The sequence below is a fragment of the Balaenoptera physalus genome (assembly GCF_965194825.1).
Source record: "Balaenoptera physalus genome assembly, chromosome: 13".
Classification (NCBI taxonomy): domain Eukaryota; kingdom Metazoa; phylum Chordata; class Mammalia; order Artiodactyla; family Balaenopteridae; genus Balaenoptera; species Balaenoptera physalus.
In genome coordinates, this window is record NC_138892.1 from 12197565 (window position 1) to 12216760 (window position 19196).

The window sequence follows — 19196 nt, forward strand, 5'->3', positions numbered from 1 at the left end:
GCCAGGACTGCTTTGTTCATTCTTTTCCGGTACATAGATGTTTAGTTCTTTAAAAAGTGTTGCTAGGTTCTGTGAAGAAAAATAAATGCTATAGTAGGGAACCAACAGGGACTTGAGTATAAGACCAACCTGGATTTGCATTATTGTAGACAAATTGCATCATTTTCTGAGCCTCAGTTTTCTTAATATTGAGAGATATATTACAGAGTTTTAGTGAGAATACAAAGTGATAACGTATAGAAAACATGAAGCATAATGACTGTCCTGTGTGAAATAAGTGGCTATTAGCATTTTGTTTCAGCTCATCTGTACCAATCTGGGTCCAGTCAGGATAAAGAGACTATAAGTAATTTAGACAAGGAATTTAACATAAAGAATTGTTTACTCTAACAGCAGATTGAATTAATAAGGGATTGGCTTGTAAGAAGTAAAGAGAACTCTAAGGAATAGCAGATGTAATACAGTAGATATAAAATAATGTAATAATATGATTGATAGATGATAATATATCATTAGTATAAAGTTAATTTATAACAGCAACTATCCTTAGGGCTGAGATAAAGCACCCCCAAAATGAGCTGTCTCTTTAAAAAAAGATGGGGTATTTGGGGTAGAAGTGGTGAGTGTAACAAAGAGCTACTGTCTGTCAGTTTTCTTGATGGGGAGGTGGGACGAATTACCCTATGTTTTATTTTATTCTATTGTAGTGTGAAAGTTTAGTCTACCAGTTACCCATTGGACCTTCTGTTGGGCCTGTGTTGTTAGATACTACCAGATTCATATCCCTTGTAAGCCCTCTTATCTTTGGGTACCTTGAACCCTGTATGGTTTGGATGCGGAATGATGTCCTGTGGTTGCTAAGCAGTCTCTCTTCCTGACCCTACTTGCTGCTAGGATTTGTTTTTGTACGTAATAGCATGGGAACTTAGGTACATTTTATTTCTTATATATTCTTTTTATTTTTGAGCAGTTTCTGTGCCTTGGCAGTCAGTTTCTAAGTCTTTCAGTCTCACTAGGTCAATAACTCTTGCTTATAGCAGTATAGCTGCCTTTCCTCTTTGGAGTTTAACACATCTGATTTCTGTCCCATCTGTTCCATTAGCTTGCCTTGTAATTCCATGTCTGCTATAAATTTCAGTTATTTATGTATAACTGAATCACTTTGCTGTACACCTGAAACTAATATAACGTTAATCAACTATACTCCAATATGAAATAAAAATTTTAAAAAATAATAACTTTCAGTTATTATTTTTACACTGATTAAAAACTCAGATCTGCACGTTTTTAGACAATCATAGTAATCTCTACCAGGACCAGTACTGGTTTGTACTAGTTGTCATGAAGTAGCAGAAGTACTGGGAATAGAGTTAAAAGACCTAAGTCTGAAGGCAGCTCAGCCACTATCATTAGCTGTTCGGCCTTGAGCAAATCATTTAATCTTTCTGAAATTCAGTTTTGTCATCTGTAAAATGAGGGTTATAAAACCTATTTTCTGCATCGTGAGAACTAAATAAGATTATGTGAAGGTGTTTTGTACATTATAAAACACTGGTAATAGTGACTTCTTTGGTTCTTTTTTATGCTCTAAGTAATACATGAATTTTACATTTTGTAAATTCAAATAATTCAGATAAAGCATGCCCTCTCGACCTTCCACAGATCTTATTCTTCTTCCTAGAGGGAACCACTGTTAGAAGTTTGTTGTATATCCTTCTAGATCTTCTCTATGCATTTATTTACTTTTTTATATGCATGTAGAAATACCTCTTTTTGTATTGTGATTTAAAGGAATAGCACACCGACTGTTTTGCTGTCATTTAATATGACTTGAGATAGTTCATTGAGATTTTACCTTTTAAAACACTTGCAGTTTAACAGAGGATGTTGAATAGTCAACAATATCAACAATAGTTGATAACAGTACTTCCCTATTATTGAGGTGCTTTTTAGTTTTCCAGTGTTGCAAACAGCACTGCATTGAAAAATCTTTGCACATGCTTCTTTGAGCACAAGTTCAGGTGATTCTCTAGAGTAGATAAAGAGATCAGAGATATGAAATTACAAGAAGGTATGAGTATTTAATATTTTAATAATTATTGTCAAATTGCTTTCCAAAAGAGTAGTCCCAATATGCTTATCTTCCTACTATTAGATGTGAAGATATCTATTTACTCTTCTTCCTGCCAATTTGTCATATTTTCATTTTCATATTTGTCAGTCTATGGGTGGAAAGTGATACCTCAACTCTAAATGTTCACAGGCAGCAGTGGTTTGTGAGTATAACTGGAAACAAATATCTATTAACAGGAAAACAAGAGGGATAAATAAATTGTGACATAGTCATAAGATAGAATATTAAGCAGTAGTCAAAATTAGTGAAATATAGTGACATGAGTAAGTGGAGATAAATCTCGTAATATGAGAAAAAAGGAAATTGCTGTACAATAGGATTCATTTCTATAAAATTCAAAAACATGCAAAGTTCATGCATTTTGAAGGGACAGATATATACGTGGTAAAATTAAAAACGAAAGCAAACCTTTGTCGTTAAGTGTAGTCCACTTTCAGAGAGGCGGTGGTGTCTGAGTGCTGGAGAGTTCCAGGTAGCCTCGGGTGAGAGATGGGGAAGAAAGGAGGACTACTTTGCTAAGCAGGTGAAGGAGGAAGTCCGTTTCCTCTGGAACATCTCTGTGTACCTGTTACATCTGTCTTTGCTGTTAAAGTTTTTGACAATACTTGCTTGTAGGAATGTACTTTTTTTTTTCCTTACAAAAAGTTTTCTGCATTGTTGAACTCAAGAATATAGTTTATACATGGGCTATCTCTGGGAGTGACAAATCTTTGTTAGTGATGCTTTTGGGTGTTTTTGATGACTTTCTTCATCCTATAACTCCTTCCTCAGACAATCTTGAAATTTACTGTAGAGGAATAATATGGAATGGTTTTTAGAGAATTTGATAAAGCGGGAGGAACAGGGACTTTGGAGTCCAACAGACCTGGGTTAAAAGTTTGACTTTTCCACCTATTATCTGTGCTTTATTATCTCCTTCTCTTTGCCACTTTCTCTTACTCCTCCCCTCCATCCTGAAACCATGCCTGATTGGTTGCTCAGTATCTAGTGGTTATTATCACGTTTATCATCATCATTGTTAAAATCTGTAGAGAATGGTATTGAAGTAAATGTATAGACTCCAGAACAAACAAGGCACTTGGGGATTTCGGAAGGAGCCCTGTTCTTTTTGTTATGGTCTAAGCTGCATGTGTCTCCCCTGTAAAAATTTGTAGGAAAATAGCCAGCCAACATTGCCTATTATTATTATTTTTAAATAACAGATTTATCGACCTATAATTCACAGACCATAAATCTCACCCTTTTAAAGTGTTCTTAGTGGTTTTTAGTGTTTTGTGGTTTTAAGCAAAATCATAGAGTTGTGAATCCATCATCACTAATTCCAGAACATTTTCATCACCAAAAGTAAAACCCAGTACCCATTGGCAGTCACTCCCTTTAGTCCCTGGAGCTACTAATCTACTTTCTTTCTCCATAGATTTGCCCCTTCTGAATATCTCATATAAATGGAATCATATAATTTGTGGCCTATTGTCTCTGGCTTTTTTCACTTAGCATGATGTTTTTAAAATTCATCTTTGTTGTATCAGCACTTCATTCCTTTTATTGCCAAATAATATTCAGTTATAGATATACAGTACTTTGCCTCTCCACTTATCAATTGATGGACATTTGGATTATTTCAACTTTTTGGCTATTATGAAATAATTCTGCTATGAACATTTGTGTACAAGGCTTTGTGTGGATGTATGTTTCCAGTTTTCTTGGTTATACCTAGTGTGGAATTGCTGGGTCACATGGTAACTCTTTTTTAACATTTTGAGGGACTTCCAAACTATTTCCAAAGTGCCTGTACCATTTTATAGTCCCAACAGCAATGTATGAGATTCCGGTCTCTCCACGTTGTTGTTATCACTTGTTATTGTCTGACTTTTTGATTATAACCATCCTAGTGGGTGTGAAGTGTTATCTCATTGTGGTTTTGATTTGCATTTTCCTAATGACCAACAGTGTTGAGTATCTTTTTATGTGCTTATTGGCCATTTGTATATCCTGTTTGGGGAACTTCCTGTTTGCAACTTTTGCCCACTTAAAAATTTGGGTTGTCTTTCTGAGAGTTCTTTTATATTCTGACTACAAGTCCCTTATTGGACAAAGGATTTGCAAATATTTTCTCCCATTCTGTTAGTTGTCTTCTCACTTACTTGACGGTGTCTTTTCCTCCCCAGCTTTATTGAGACATAATTGGCATTAACATTGTGTAAGTTTAACATGTACAACTTGTTGGTTTGATACACTTATATGTTGCAAAGTGGTTACCACCATACCTTTAACTAACACCTGCAACATGTCACATAATTACCATTTATTTTTTGTGGTGAGAACATTTACAATCTACTCTCTTAGCAACTTTCAAGTATATCATTCAGTATTGTTAACTATAATCACTCTGTGTACATTAGATCCCCAGAATTGATGGTGTCCTTTGAAGCACAAAAGTTTTAAATTTTGATGAAGTCCATTTATCTATTTTTCGTCATTTGTGTCTTTGTAGTCATATTGAAGAAACCATTGCCTATCCAAAGGTCATGAAGATTTAATCCTTTGTTTTCTTCTAAGAGTTTTATGATTTTAGGTCTGTGATCTATCTTGAGTTAATTTTGTATATGGTGTAAGATAGAGTTCCAACTTTATTCTTTGACATGGGGTATCCAGTTGTCCCAGCACCATTTGTTGAAAAGGCTATTCTTTTCTTCCATTGCTTTTCTTGGCACCCTTTTGAAAACTCAGTTGATTGTAACTGCAAGAGTTTATTTCTGGACTCTCAGTTGTACTTCATTGGTCTGTACGTCTGTTCTTAGGCAGTATTACACTGTCCTGATTACTGTAGCTTTGTAATGTGAGTCCTTCAAATTTGTTCTTTCTCGGGATCATTTTGGCACCTATAATTTTTAAAGGCAGTTATCTTTGGTGTACTCTCTTTAGGGAGACTTAATTTATAAATGTCCAAAATAGAGATTTAGGAAAAAAAAGGAGAACTTGGGTTGTCTATGATTGAGTTAGCAACTGAATGCCTAATAATTTCTGGTTATTGAACCTCATTTATTTATTTACACATTCTTCTGAATGTCCACCATGTGTTAGACACTGTGCTAGGTTGTGGGGAAACCATGATGAACAAGACATGGGGTCTGTGCAGGGAGCTTAAGTTGACCCCTGGCTTTCATGTTTTTGAAAGGAGTGTGGACTTTCGATGATCAAAGATATGGATATAATCATAGCAGATGTACCATCAGGTGGCAGGTTTACTCTCGTCATAAATGAAGGTCCTATCAATGAAAATTCTTCTTAACTTACTGTTCTGCTAGTAGGAATGGAAGAAGAGCATGCATATCTTTCAGATAGCTGTGTTGAGCACCTTGGAAAAACTATGAAAGCACTGTGTTCTCATTTACACCTTTGTGTGCACATGTATCTCCTCCCATTTAAAAGTTCCCTTGAAGGCAAGGGGCTTGTTTTACTGACTTATTCTGTCAGTCATCTAAACAGAACTTTGAAAATATTAGGTATTCAATATACGTGACTGAATAATTGAATGAGTCAAGTAAGCCATAAGTGAGTGCTCATATTGTATGACATTGTATTAAATTAGGGTTTGCATAGCTTTTATTCGCTATCATTCTTGCCCTCAAGGATCTTGATTTAATGGTTAATGTGAGGATGAGGCACTCAGTATGAAACACCTTTACAAAAAGAAGATGTATTAAATTATAAATAATATGAAAAGTAAATTGTACAAATAACCCAGTAAATTTTAACTTATTACATACACATATTAGGAGTCACTTGAGTTCATAGGATGATGTAGGATGGTAGAGGAAGTCCGGAACAGAGGTGGACTTTCATCTAGGTTTAAAAGAACTGAAGGAAAGCAGATTGATAGAGGGGAGGGACTAAAACTTTACCAGGTCAAGAGACAGTTCTCAGTAGGGGTGGTACTGTCTCCTTCCTAACAAGGGGACTTTTGGAAATGTGTGGAAGTTTTTGGTTTTCCTAGTGTTCAGGACACTGAAAGCCTACTGGCTTTTAGAAGTTAAGGGCCGGGCATACTAGAGTCCCACAGTGTGAAGTTAGGAATTGATCTGCCCCAAATCCCAGTAGTGCTCTGTTTGAGATACACTGAGAAGGAAACATGTAGCTGTACAAGGAGGAAAGTGGTGCTTATGAATAGTGCTCCTAAGCAAATACTGTTTTTTATTTGTTTTTGTTTTTTTGATATCATACGTGCTAAACTGAGAGATGTATATAGTTAGGTAGAACACCTTAGGAACTGGTGCAGGAATTTATGTTTGATCATTTTGGATGATTTTGATGATTCTCAACACTTTCTTTTGTCTTACGGTTTTCTTTTCTTTCCTTTGTCTTAGAACGAGCCTCTGACCCCAGGTTATCATGGATTCCCAGCACGGGACAGCCAGGTTGGTATAAGCTGTTTATAACTCAGATAATGTGTGTGTGTGTGTGTGTGTGTGTGTGTGTGTTTTATCTAAGGATGCTATGATAGAGAGCATTTCCTGAAATTATTTATTTTGGAGAGTGATATGGTTAATTTCAGCAATGAATTTACATTTAGAGATATAATAAAATATATTTCTTAACCCTAAAAATATTGTAATCACATTATTGAAATTGTGGATATTATAGGGGGAAAGTCACTCAGGCACAGTCGTAATTGCTTGTTTTTTCTTCTCCAGGCTGTATGATAATTTTTTAACCTGGTTTTCTTGATGTCTCATAATTCTAAATGTTGGACTTGTCTCTTTATTCCCAGCCACTTAGCCCCTGCCTGCACAGACTTTTTGAGTCCCTGCAATAATCTGCAACAAGAAAATTCCATTCTCCTCCCTGGGGGAATTCAGCCTTATGGTTTTAATCAGGGAAGGCTTTCTTGAGAGAGGGAAGTTTCTGCTGCCTTTCTTTGTTAGATAGGGAGGATGATTGGAAAAAGCCCAGGCTTTATTGTGGGTTAGAGCAAAACTGTTTCCTGCCAGGATATCCTCGGTATGGTTTAGGTGAGTGTGTCAAATGCTTTCCCTATCCTTTTGCTATTTGGAGCAGGTGAGGCTGACACAGAGTTAGGGTAGAACAGGTTAGGCTGCCTCAGAGAAATGGTGTGGCTTAAGACACCTAGCTTCTTTGCTATTTGGGGATATTGATCTTCTTCAGGAGATTTAAAATGGTAGCTCCTAGAAACATCTCTCAATTTCTAGCCATCATTTATAGCTTTGAATGTCTATCCACCATTCCTTACAGGGTTGTCCAGAAAAAGCCACCATTATTAGTCTTGTCCAAGGGATATGTCATCAGAGTGCTAAACCAAAGGGTTGACATAGCTCCCCTTTCCAGAACTTAATTAAATCTCATCAAAACCCTGAAGCTGATCTTAAAAAACCAGGATGGCCCCATAATCAATAGTCACCTATTTGAGGGCCTTCCAGATTGAGAGTATTTGCCCAGTTCTGGTACTTTTGGTGTCGTGTTGGCATCAGACTGGTCCCACGTAGGGTATGGAGAAAAGGGGGGAGAGAAAATGCTGCTCATCTCTGTGTTCATCTCCCAGTGGGATCATCATTGTCGGAATTGAAGGTTGTCCTATGGAAGCTCTTGGTGAAAGATACGGTCATTTACCCCAAACCTAAATAGAATATAGAGGGTCTTTCTTTTATTTCTTTCTGCTTTGGATCTGCCCTAGATAGAGCTTCTGTAAGCTGTGAAATTTATGTCCTTTGATAGTATTTCTATATCCTGGCCATATATCAGAAAAAATACTGTTGCCTGGAGATCTAGCCCCCAACAATTCTGATTGAGTGAGTCTAAGATTGGGCTTAGCCTTTCAAATATTTAGAAATTCCTACAGGTGATTTGTGTAGCCAAGGTCAAAAACTACAATCCTATGGGCTGCTTTAAAACAAGTGATATTTTCTATTTCATCGTGTACCTTCTACCTAGGACCCTTAAAACATAAGGGATCATGGTCAGTCTCTGAATCTAGTTTTGTATGCTCATGCAAATATTTACTTATAAAATGTTGCTTATTTTGGATACAGGCTTATTTTAGATACAGGAAGGTAAAACTAATCAAAGTTAAGTATGGGAATAGACTTACTGAGTTTAAAAGAATCTGAAAAACTACTGTATAATGCTGTGTTCTTCCTCTGGGGATTACAGATCAATAAAGAATTAAGCAAAAGGAGTTAAGAGGAATTTGTTAAAGCACAAAAAGTAGTCTCTGCTTGGAACTACTTTATTTTTCCTTTCTTTTGCAGCCGGACTCACTTCTGTAGCCTGCACATTACTCATACTGTCTCTGCTGTAGGCCTATGCAGACCCTTTTGCTGTGCTTTATAGCTGCTTAATTTGCATAGAGGCACATTCTGATGGTGACAGGTTTATTTTAGTTTATTTTCTTGGGCTTTATTTTGTTTTTCTGTCTGGATCTTTGAATTAGAGACCTTAGCATAGTGCAAACAGGCGAATACTGAATAGCTGCTTGTTGCATTTGATGAATACAGAATCCAAATGAGTCCTGCTAATTAATGTGCCTAACCTTGTGAACTCTCACTTCATGCTCTGAGATTTGGGAGGCATTTATCAGTGTGAAACACTGGTCACTGAGCAGCCCGAGTTGGGCAGAAACTGAACTTGTGATCTTTACATCTTCCCAGAGTGGTTTGGCTCAGCAAATCCAGGAACCAGAGAGTGGGGTGAAGGTGAATTTTAATTGTGTGACTCTTTATTTGCTTTTCCTTATTCTTTTATGTTTCTTTTCTAAATAGATAGGAACCATCCCCAGACAGGATTTCTATCAGCATCTAATGGTGATTTTAAAAGAGATAAAAATGATAATCTTTTGACCACTGCAGAGAGCTTTCATCAATATTTTCTCATCTCATCCTCACCACCACCTCTTGAATGGATAAGGCAAGTATTTCCTTTGGAAGGATAAGGAAACAGGCACACAGAGATTAAAGTGACTTATCCAAGGTAACAGTACAGGTTAGCAGCTGAATAAGCACTGAAATTTGTCCTCTATTTGTTGAGGGTCCTCTATACTGGGGACTCTTGACTCACAAAGGGAAAATGTGGTCACCTGCAGTATGCCTGCTCACTCACTCTACTTATTTATCATTTGGGGGCTTCACAGATCCCTTGATGTTGAACTTATGAATCTAGGAGTCCATGACCCTAGTTAAGAATTATAACAACAAAGTTCCTTAGCACTAAGTGGGCCAGTATTTCACTGTTACAGTGACCCTTTTCACCCTGTTACATACACCCCTGGTAACGCATTTGAATTAAAAGCCTGTGAAGGGGGCTTCCCTGGTGGCGCAGTGGTTAAGAATCCGCCTGCCAATGCAGGGGACATGGGTTCAAGCCCTGTTCCGGGAAGATCCCACATGCCACGGAGCAACTAAGTCGGTATGCCACAACTACTGAGCCTGCGCTTTAGAGCCCGCGAGCCACAACTACTGAGCCCACATGCCACAACTACTGAAGCCCGCGCACCTAGAGCCTGTGCTCTGCAACAAGAGAAGCCACCGCAATGAGAGGCCTGCGCACCGCAATGAAGAGTAGCCCCCGCTTGCCGCAACTAGAAGAAAGCCTGTGCGCAGCAACGAAGACCCAACACAGCCAAAAATACATAAATAAAATAAAGTAAATAAAAGATTTTAAAAAAAAACCTGCGAAGGAAAGGAGGGGGAAAAGAAACCACCTGTCACCTTGTAGAGGTTTTGCTTTTTTATGCAAGGTCACCTCAGCCTTCTTTCCCAGTTAACAGGCTTTATGGGATGGCAATCCATTGCTTTTCTAAAACTCTCCAAGCACGTCACTGTGCTTGCTAATGTGGTCTCTCCGTGCAAGTGGAGGAGACAAACATTGTTCCAGATTAGCAGAAGTGCAGACCAGCTCAGAAAGGCTGAATGCTTTATCTAAGGCCATGCAGGATTTTAGGTTGATGACACAGTGTAGTGGTTTAGATTCCTAGCTGACCATCTCTGTGTGATTTATGTGTACGTGCACATGCTTATGATAGAGTTTCCAAGTGTTGATTAAGGGTGGAATAGTTTGTGGGTTTGTAATGTTCTCTAAATGAGAGAATATTTGTGTGTATTAGCTCCAGAGTTTTTATTCAGGAGGGACCTGGGAGCAGCAATCTGATTAGAAGGGGCCTTAGTTCTGCATAGCAAACTTACTGTTTCTGCTCATATTGTTCGTTTATTTGGAATGGCTTTCAGGGGGCTCCTGGAAAGTACAGTGGGAGTCCTAAGGCTAGCCCCTTGTCTGTCACCTCTTGGTGCCACAACTTATGTCTGTTGTAATTAAGGTGACTGTGTAGTTTATCATTCAAGTTGGGGCACTTTTGAGAGAGAAAAGGGGTGCTAATGCGGAAACAGTCCCAGGCAAACCGTGATGAATGGGATGTATGGTCATCCTAGCTATGATTAAAGAAATACAGCGAGTGTTCCCTTAACTGGAGTGATCAGGTTTGGGATTATGGCATGGCGGATTGCCCACACTTGACCTGTGGACATGAAGCGTTGCCATTCACATGGCACAGACTCTTGGTTGGGTTCAGGATGAGAACCTGAAGATGAGAGCACAGACTCTTGGTTGGGTTCAGGTGTTGCATCAGCTATGGAACCAAGAATGTTAGTAAATTATGAAAACTAATGTTGGTGAGGAATTCTGCAGTTTACAGTGTATGCTTCCATGTATCAGTATATTCAGTTTTTTGTTTTTTTAAATTTTATTTATTTATTTATTTATCCATGGCTGCTTTGGGTCCTCGCCTCTGCGCGAGGGTCCCCTCCAGTTGCGGCAAGCGGGGGCCACTCCTCATCGCGGCGCGCGGGCCTCTCACTATCGCGGCCTCTCCTGTTGCGGAGCACAGGCTCCAGACGCGCAGGCTCAGTAATTGTGGCTCACGGGCCTAGCTGCTCCGCGGCATGTGGGATCTTCCCAGACCAGGGCTCGAACCTGTGTCCCCTGCATTGGCAGGCAGACTCTCAACCACTGCGCCACCGGGGAAGCCCTATATTCAGTTTTGATCTTCAGAATAGCTCTGCTAGGAAGGTCAGGCTTTATTATCCCTATTTGGTAGCTAAGAAAACCAAACCAGAAATTTTAAAATGAATTTCCCCATGTCACAGAATTAGTGGCACAGTTAGACTTGAGTCCTGGATTCTCAGCCTCCATGTCTTGTATTTCCCTCTTGTGTTCTTCTGTCAGTGTTCTCTCCTCTTTGAATGGGGATGTTCTCTTCCTCATGTGACGAGATAAGATACTATGGAATCTTTGGAGAATGTAACAGCTTGGAAAGTCTTCACATGAACTGGAGGTCCCTTGCATAACTTATTTCTATCAAGTTTACTTCTTATTTTGTTTGTTAAAATAGCTTATGGTCTACAGTTTGTCTTTTTGTATTTTATTAACTTACTTACTTTGCTTGCCAGCAGCACTGTGGACTGTGATTATGATTTGCTGTTTAGATTAGAGAACACTGCTTTCCTGGGAGTGTCAAGAAAAACATGCCCATGAGGAATGACATAAACCTTCCTTTTATAATTTTGCATCTTTAAGGTAAAGAAGATTAATGTCACAGTATTAGACTCTGATTTTTTAAATGCTAGTCAGTGGCTCCTTAGAAAATTTTTTCCTTCACTTTTCTAAAAGTCTGTTGAAAACTATTATATGGACATGCTCAAGTGATTCCCCCAAAATGGAAATATCAAAGGAGATGTTTAAGTTGACAGATGTGACTTGGATAATTAGGGATTTAAATTTGGAGTAGCAGCCTTACTTTTTTTTTTTTTTTTTTTTTTTTAAAGATTTATTTATTGATTGATTGATTGCTATGTTGGGTCTTCGTTTCTCTGCTAGGGCTTTCTCTAGTTGCGGCAAGCGGGGGCTACTCTTCATCGCGGTGCGCGGGCCTCTCACTATCGTGGCCTCTCTTGTTGCGGAGCACAGGCTCCAGACGCGCAGGCTCAGCAGTTGTGGCTCACGGGCCCAGCCGCTCCGCGGCATGTGGGATCTTCCCAGACCAAGGCGCGAACCCGTGTCCCCTGCATTAGCAGGCAGATTCTCAACCACTGCGCCACCAGGGAAGCCCCCAGCAGCCTTACTTTTAATTTAGAGTATAGATTTTAAATGACCTAAGAGATTTTTTTCCCAAAAGTATTTTCTTTCTTCTTGAGAATTTTTAATTTCCTTTTTTCTAACCAGTTATCTTTGTTATCCCTGGAATGGACTTTATTTTTGTCCAGTTTTTTGCAAATGAACTTTCAGGGCTTTTACTTATTTTGATTGGGAGCCATGGGCAATAGCAAATGCATTTTCTGTCATACTCATTTGGTTTGGTGGCAAAGAAATGATGGCTGCTTTTCTTTCCTTGGGGAGATTTGGAATGGAGGACATAGTGAGGGTGTTCAAGTTCTAGCTCAGTGATTTCAAGCTTAAAAAAAAGATGGCAACCTCTAGTAAGTAATACCTTTTGCATTATGACCCAGTACACACACACGTACACACACACACACACATAAATGTAACTTAGAGTTAAATGAGTCTTACCAAATAATACTTAACCCTTACTATGTTCTAAGCACTGTGATATTTTCCATTCTCTTCCATTCCATTAAAAAAAAAAACCTGTTGATTATGACCAACAGTTGATTGACCAAAATTGATTTTCTGAACCCACTAATGGATTGCAGACTGTAGTTTTGAAAAACAAAATTCTAATAATTGTCGTCCTTAAAAATGCCACCTTAAAGAAAACCCATACATAGCCTTTAGCCGCCACTTCACCTTTCCCCATCCCCCGACCCCAGCCCTGAGCAACCTCTAATCTACTTTCCATCTCTGTGGATTTGCCTATTCTGGACATTTCATAAAAACAGAGTCATACAATATCTGGTCTTTTGTGACTGGCTTTTTTCACTTGGCATAATGTTTTCAAGGTTCATCCCTGCTGTAGCATATGTCAGTACTTTATTTCTTTTTTTGGTGGACTGTATCCCATTGTATGGATTTAGGAGTATTTCTATGTGCGCTTACTGTCTACCTCTGTAATTCATCCTCTCCCCCCTCTTACCATCAGCTTCAGCCTCACTGGGCATTCTTTCCATCTTTGAACTCGTCGAGCTTGATCTCAGCTTCAGGTCTGTGGAATCACTGTCTCCTCTACCTCAGATCTGCAGTGCTCTTGACCCAGATCTTCACCTTCTCATTCAGGTCACAGGGACAAAGTTTACTCCTCAGAGAAGCTTCCCTGACCACACCAATCTAAAGTTACCCACATACATACCCTGACCATTCAGTCTTATCTTCAGCTCTCTCATCATTATCTGAAATTATCTAGTGTGTGTACTTTATTGTCTGTCTCTCCCACTAAAATATAAGTTCTGTGTAAGCTGTGACTTTGCTTAGAGCAGAGCCTGGCATGTAGGAGGAGATCAATAAGTATTTGTTGGATGAATAAATGAAAATTATTCTCAGTTTAGTGTGAAACTTTTAAAAGGTTTTAAGCAGGGAGCGACATGACCTATTGTACATTTTTTAAAACAACATTGTGGTTGGTGTAAAGAAGGAATTTTTAGAGCCGCCCCCCCCCCCCCCAGCAAAAGGCAACCTTAGAACTGTCTAGGCAACAGCTTTATCATTTGCTGTGTTTAATATCAGTTCCAGCTAGTACTTAATTGTTGAATGAGAAATTTTATCCCACTGCCCTCTCCCAGTTGGAGACTGGATTAAAATAATAGGTTCAGAAGTAAAATGTTTCATACCTCTCTTATATCTCACAATCCATAGTAATTTGTTTTACTGGCCCTTTTTCTTAACTAAAAATGCTTCTGCTTTGCTTTTAAATTACAAAAAGTATGAAATCGCTTTCTTTTCTTCCTACTAGGTTATCTAGAACCCCACTTTCGGCCTTTATGCAAGATTTATTCACATGGTTGCATCTCTTCAGTATCTGACATCGGGTCACCCATCAGTGGTTCAGGTCCTTCTGTGGTGTTGCCTTACACCCTCTAGTGGATGAAAGGCTGGTAGATGCTGCAGCATCAGCACTTTTCTCAAACCATTAATCAGCTTCAGACTTAGTGTTGCATTTTAGATCATTCCATCCTGTAGATAGTTCATAAGCTTTTCCCTCCTAGGAAAGACCGTTTTATTTATTTTGCTGCTTACAGCCATGTACCTAAATAACATGCTTATTCTGTTATTTCTTGATTTATCGATTTGAGGCTCTATCCTTTGGCTTCCTACTGTTAGAGATGAGAAGGAAGGAGTGTCTGTAAAATTGCTAATTTCTCATTGATTTAACCAAAAAATGGTTAAATCAATATTCGTTATTGATTTATGTTTACATAATATCTACATTATTATGACTGAATATAGAAGAAACATAATATTATGATTACATTCCCTTATATACTTTTTTGTTTCCCCTGGAGTTATTAAATATATACATACATATATATAGAAAATATATATATATTTAATAATTACTTTTTAAAAAGCACTATTGAGATATAATATCCATATCATAAAGTTCACTCAGTGTAAGAGTACTTATTCAGGGATTTTATTAAATTTATAAAGTTGTGTCACCATCACTACAGTCCAGTTTTAGAACATTTTTGTCATCCCCCTAAATTCTCTTGAATTCTGTTGCAGTCAGTCCTTATGCCCACCCCAGCCCCAGACAACCACTGATCTGCTTTCTGACTCTATAAAATTATCTTTTCTGGACATTTCATGTAAATAGAGTCATATAATATGTATGTAGTGTTTTGTGTATGACTTCTTTCATTTTTCATAATGTTTTTGAGGTTCATCCATGTTGTAGTATGTATCACCACATCATTACTTTTAATTGCTGAATAGTATTCTATCGCGTGGATGTACCACATTTTGTTAATCCATTTACCAGTTGATAGATATTTGTATTATTTCCAGTTTGGCTATTATGAGTAATGCTGTTATGAGCACTCACAAGTCTTTGTATGGATATATGTTTTCATTTCTCTTGGGTAGATTTCTAGGAGCGGAATTGCTGGGTTTTATGGTAAATTTATGCTTAACTTTTTTTGGGGGGGCGGTCACTGAACAGTTGTAATGGAAGTTATTTTTGAAAACTACTCAAGGAAACCATTATCTTTCTATTGCAAATCAAAATAATACCTAGAAAATTAAAGGATTAAATCTAATTTGAAAGGAAAATAAACTGTAGGTAAATATTTGACTAAACCTTATAAAAATTTCAGTGTAGAAATGTGATAGAAGAAATTATAAAAAGTATTATGCTTAACTTTTTAAGAAACTGCCAACCTGTTTTCCAAAGTGGCTTGGTTTTATCCACCTCTTTGATTATACTGAATATATATTGGTATTTCATTGTGGTTTTAATTGCATTTCCCTAATGGTTAACAATGTGGCGTACCTTTTCATGTGCTTATTAGCTAGTCACATGTCTTCTTTGTTGAGATGTGTGTTCAAGTCTTTTGCCCACTTTTTATTTGGTTTTATTTAGTTATACAAATATTTGGTTCAGTTGTCCTCTTATTATTGAATTGTAAGAGGTCTTTATATATTCTGGATACAAGTTCTTTGTCATATTTACAATTTGCAAATATTTTTTCTCAGTTATGCGATTTTGTAAGACATACTTCCTTCCCCCAATAAAACAAAACAAAACTGTGTTTTCATCCTTATGTGCTAAGTTTGGATAAACTCTGCATAACTATCATATGAAAGAGACTATGAAAACAGGCATTTGATTATCTCTTTTCAGACCTGGTGATTGCTCCAAGGAAGATTGGCAGGTTTATAGTGGCTTTGTGTTTGGCTGACACAGCCTTTTCCACATCCTTAGTGGCAAACATGTTTGGGCAAGAAAGCCCTTAAGGTAGTGAAGAGAAATTATGCTGCTTTCTGCATGTCCTGAGGGATGTGATATGGTAAGGGATCCACCAGACTCATTGGCTTTCATGGAAATTCCTCTGTAGGCGCGCGCACGCACACACACCCCCGACTTTTGGTTTAAATATCAGCTCTGCCATTGCAGGCTATATGACTTTGGGAAGTTTTTTCTCGAGCCTTCTCTGCGCCTCAGTACATACACACACGCACACACACACCCTGACTTTTGGTTTAAATATCAGCTCTGCTATTGCAGGCTATATGACTTTGGGAAGTTTTTCCTTGAGCCTTCTCTGTGCCTCAATTTCTATAAGATAGGAATAGTATCTACTCTGAAAGGTTGTTGTAGGATTAGAGATAACAGGTACATTTCTTGGCATGTATTGGGTCAGTAAATCATTTTTCTTGTTTATTTTATCGGAAAGAGGCCTTAGGGAAGCTTTATAAGGAAATGATTAGTTCTCACAGTCTCTGATTTAAGTCTATTTTCTCATTTTCTTTTTTTTTTTTAATTTATTTATTTTATTTATTTATTTTTGGCTGTGTTGGGTCTTTGTTGCTGCACGTGGGCTTTCTCTAGTTGTGGCGAGCGGGGGCTACTCTTCTTGCGGTGTGTGGGCTTCTCATTGTGGTGGCTTCTCTTGTTGCAGCGCATGGGCTCTAGGTGCACAGGCTTCAGTAGTTGTGGCACACAGGCTCAGTAGTTGTGGCTCGCGGGCTCTAGAGCACAGGCTCAGTAGCTGTGGCGCACAGGCTTAGTTGCTCTGCGGCATGTGGGATCTTCCCAGACCAGGGCTCAAACCCGTGTCGCCTGCATTGGCAGGCGGATTCTTAACCACTGCGCCACCAGGGAAGCCCCTCATTTTCTTTTTGATTCTTAGTTATTCACCATGTGAAATGAGTTATATGTATAGATTTGAAATTTCTAGTGAAGGAACATAGCTTTGCCATATTTCCAAGAAAAATATGTCTGTGTGAGGGAAATGACATCTTGTAAATTTATTTACCTAATTCATTATGGGTCTTGGCAGCATAAATATAAAGGGGGAGTTATTTTTGAGACTTCTATGACTTGAACAGAATCTGGTTCAAACTGAACCAGACACTCAAGGCTCTCTGCAACCATCTTGTTCATTATTACCCTACCCACATATTTCTTCAGCTGTGTATGTCTTCTCATAGTCCTTCAACTATCTCTGCTGGATATTGATTTCTTCCTAGTGCCTTTTGCTTGAATTGTTCCTCCTTTTTCCAGCAGAGTCCTAAATATCCTTCAAGATCCCTGGCCACAGCTTAACCTGTTTTATGAAATCTTTCCTAATTGCCTCTAATCATTTGAACTCATTTAACACATCTACATGAACATTTCCATAAGATTCGGATCAAGGGAGTTAGGGAAGTATTATGAAGATTGTGAGCAAATTATTTAACTTCTCTAAGGCTCAGTTTTCTCATCTGTGAAAGTGAGGATAATAGTGCCTACTTCTGTCAGGTGGTTGTAAGAATTAAATTTTTAAAAACTTCCTAGGTCAACAGTGTCTTATTGGTTGATGTTGTATGCTAACCTCTACCTTTAACTTCCCATGTAGTCTAGAAAAACTCTTCTCATCTCTGGGCCCAACTTTCTTCTTTTTCCTTTAAGGGCTCTTCTGCCTATGTTGGGTTTGATTTTGTGGTTCTTGGGAGTGTCAGGCTTCATTGTGGAAACTGTGGGAGCTTTTATCACTTAACGTCCCACCTCTGAATCTACACGGTTGCTGTGGCTCTGTGGATAGCTGAGTGACTTGAGTCAGAAGAATGGACAGTGTGGCTGTCTTTCCTCTTCTTCCCTCTTCGGTACCTAGTTTCTTGGCACATCCTGTCTTTTATGCCAGAGTTTGACTTCTTCCCCCCAGCTTTGCCTCTTTTTGCTCAGTTTGGGGTTGCTGTGATTTTAGGCTGTTAGAACAGTTTGTAGTCCACTGTTGACCCAATTGCTTATTAAGTATTTTGTAAATGGATGGATCATAACTTCACTGCTTGACTTTCTAGTAGATTGACCTAATAGTATGTATACAGGCTGTTGATTTATATTGTAATGAGAGCTCTAATGTGCCCATCAAGAAGAATTTTATGACTAAAGATTATTAATCACTGGGACTATTTATAAAAGGAAAATTAGAGAATTTCCTTTATTAGCAATTTTCAAAATTAGGAAATTCACCTGTCTAGATTTACTTAGGGCGGCCAAGTAGTTAGTAGGATCTCCTTGCTCTGGTGGTTAGTACCACCAAGCAACAGATAGTCTTCCCACAACCAGCCCTAGCTACCATTTGGTGAGTTACTTTAAGAAGCTTGATATGTCTCCTCAACCCATTGTTCTTTAACAGACAACCATAGCAGTGATTTAGAATGAAACCAACTAGTCAAGTATAAGATAAGGCAAAAGGCTTTGTAGTTGGTGGACTATATAGTTGTGCGTTTCAGTTTTAGATCAAATATTTTTATTTTTTTTAGTAGCATTAGCTGTATACCATTATACTGAGCTGATTTAAGGTTGACTTAGAGAGGCAGGGGACTACAACAGATGACTTACGGTCTTATGTTAGAAACTTTGGTGCCACCAGAAAATAATTTCAGCAAGTTCTGTATAATCACGCATTTAAAGGCACGACTCTGATTTCACTGGGTCTCAGACTCTGCTTAGCTTTTATCTGCTGAAGACACTTTAGTGGTTACTCCAGGCCTTCCATGATCTGGCACCAGTCTTTTTCCTTTTGCGTTGTGTAAGGTAGTCTGTGTTTTAGCCACATTATGGGGCGGGATAATGTAGCTTTGAAATCAAATACAGGTTTTAATTCTAAGTTTTTTACTTATGGTGTTCTCTCTGTTTAAATACAGTTCATCCTTTAAATCCCACTTCAGATGTTCCCCCCTCCATGAAGTATTGCCTGATGCATTTATTTGGGTACAGACCCTTAATTAATGCCCACCGAACCCCCAAGGCACATTTTTCCTACTTTGTAATAGCACTTTACCACTGCCTGTTGTGTTATGGTGAACAGGTTGGATGACCCGCACAGTCCTGTGAGAACAAGGACACTGTCCTACCTCTTGATATTCTTGAATCCTTTTACAAAATAAATGGCCAGTAAGA

At 38.4% G+C, this 19196-nt stretch overlaps 2 protein-coding genes and 1 long non-coding RNA gene across 29 annotated transcripts in view; 2 read left to right on the top strand and 1 right to left on the bottom strand.

Annotated features, from left to right (window-relative positions):
* RBFOX2 (RNA binding fox-1 homolog 2) overlaps nt 1-19196 on the top strand; it is a 264208-nt gene that overhangs the window by 68992 nt on the left and 176020 nt on the right. For all 27 annotated transcript variants that reach the window (XR_014252526.1, XM_082420794.1, XM_082420793.1 and 24 more), the window contains exon 2: nt 6502-6552. Coding sequence is in view for 26 of the 27 variants with exons in the window: in XM_082420794.1 (XP_082276920.1) it covers nt 6502-6552 (51 nt within the window). In the remaining variant the exon portion in view is untranslated. The remainder of the gene's footprint in view (nt 1-6501; nt 6553-19196) is intronic.
* LOC309641106 (apolipoprotein L6-like) overlaps nt 1-19196 on the bottom strand; it is a 274531-nt gene that overhangs the window by 32679 nt on the left and 222656 nt on the right. The window lies entirely within an intron of this gene.
* LOC309641121 lies at nt 9063-18838 on the top strand. Its single transcript, XR_014252532.1, has 2 exons — nt 9063-11716; nt 14043-18838. It is a non-coding gene; the product is annotated as an uncharacterized lncRNA (long non-coding RNA).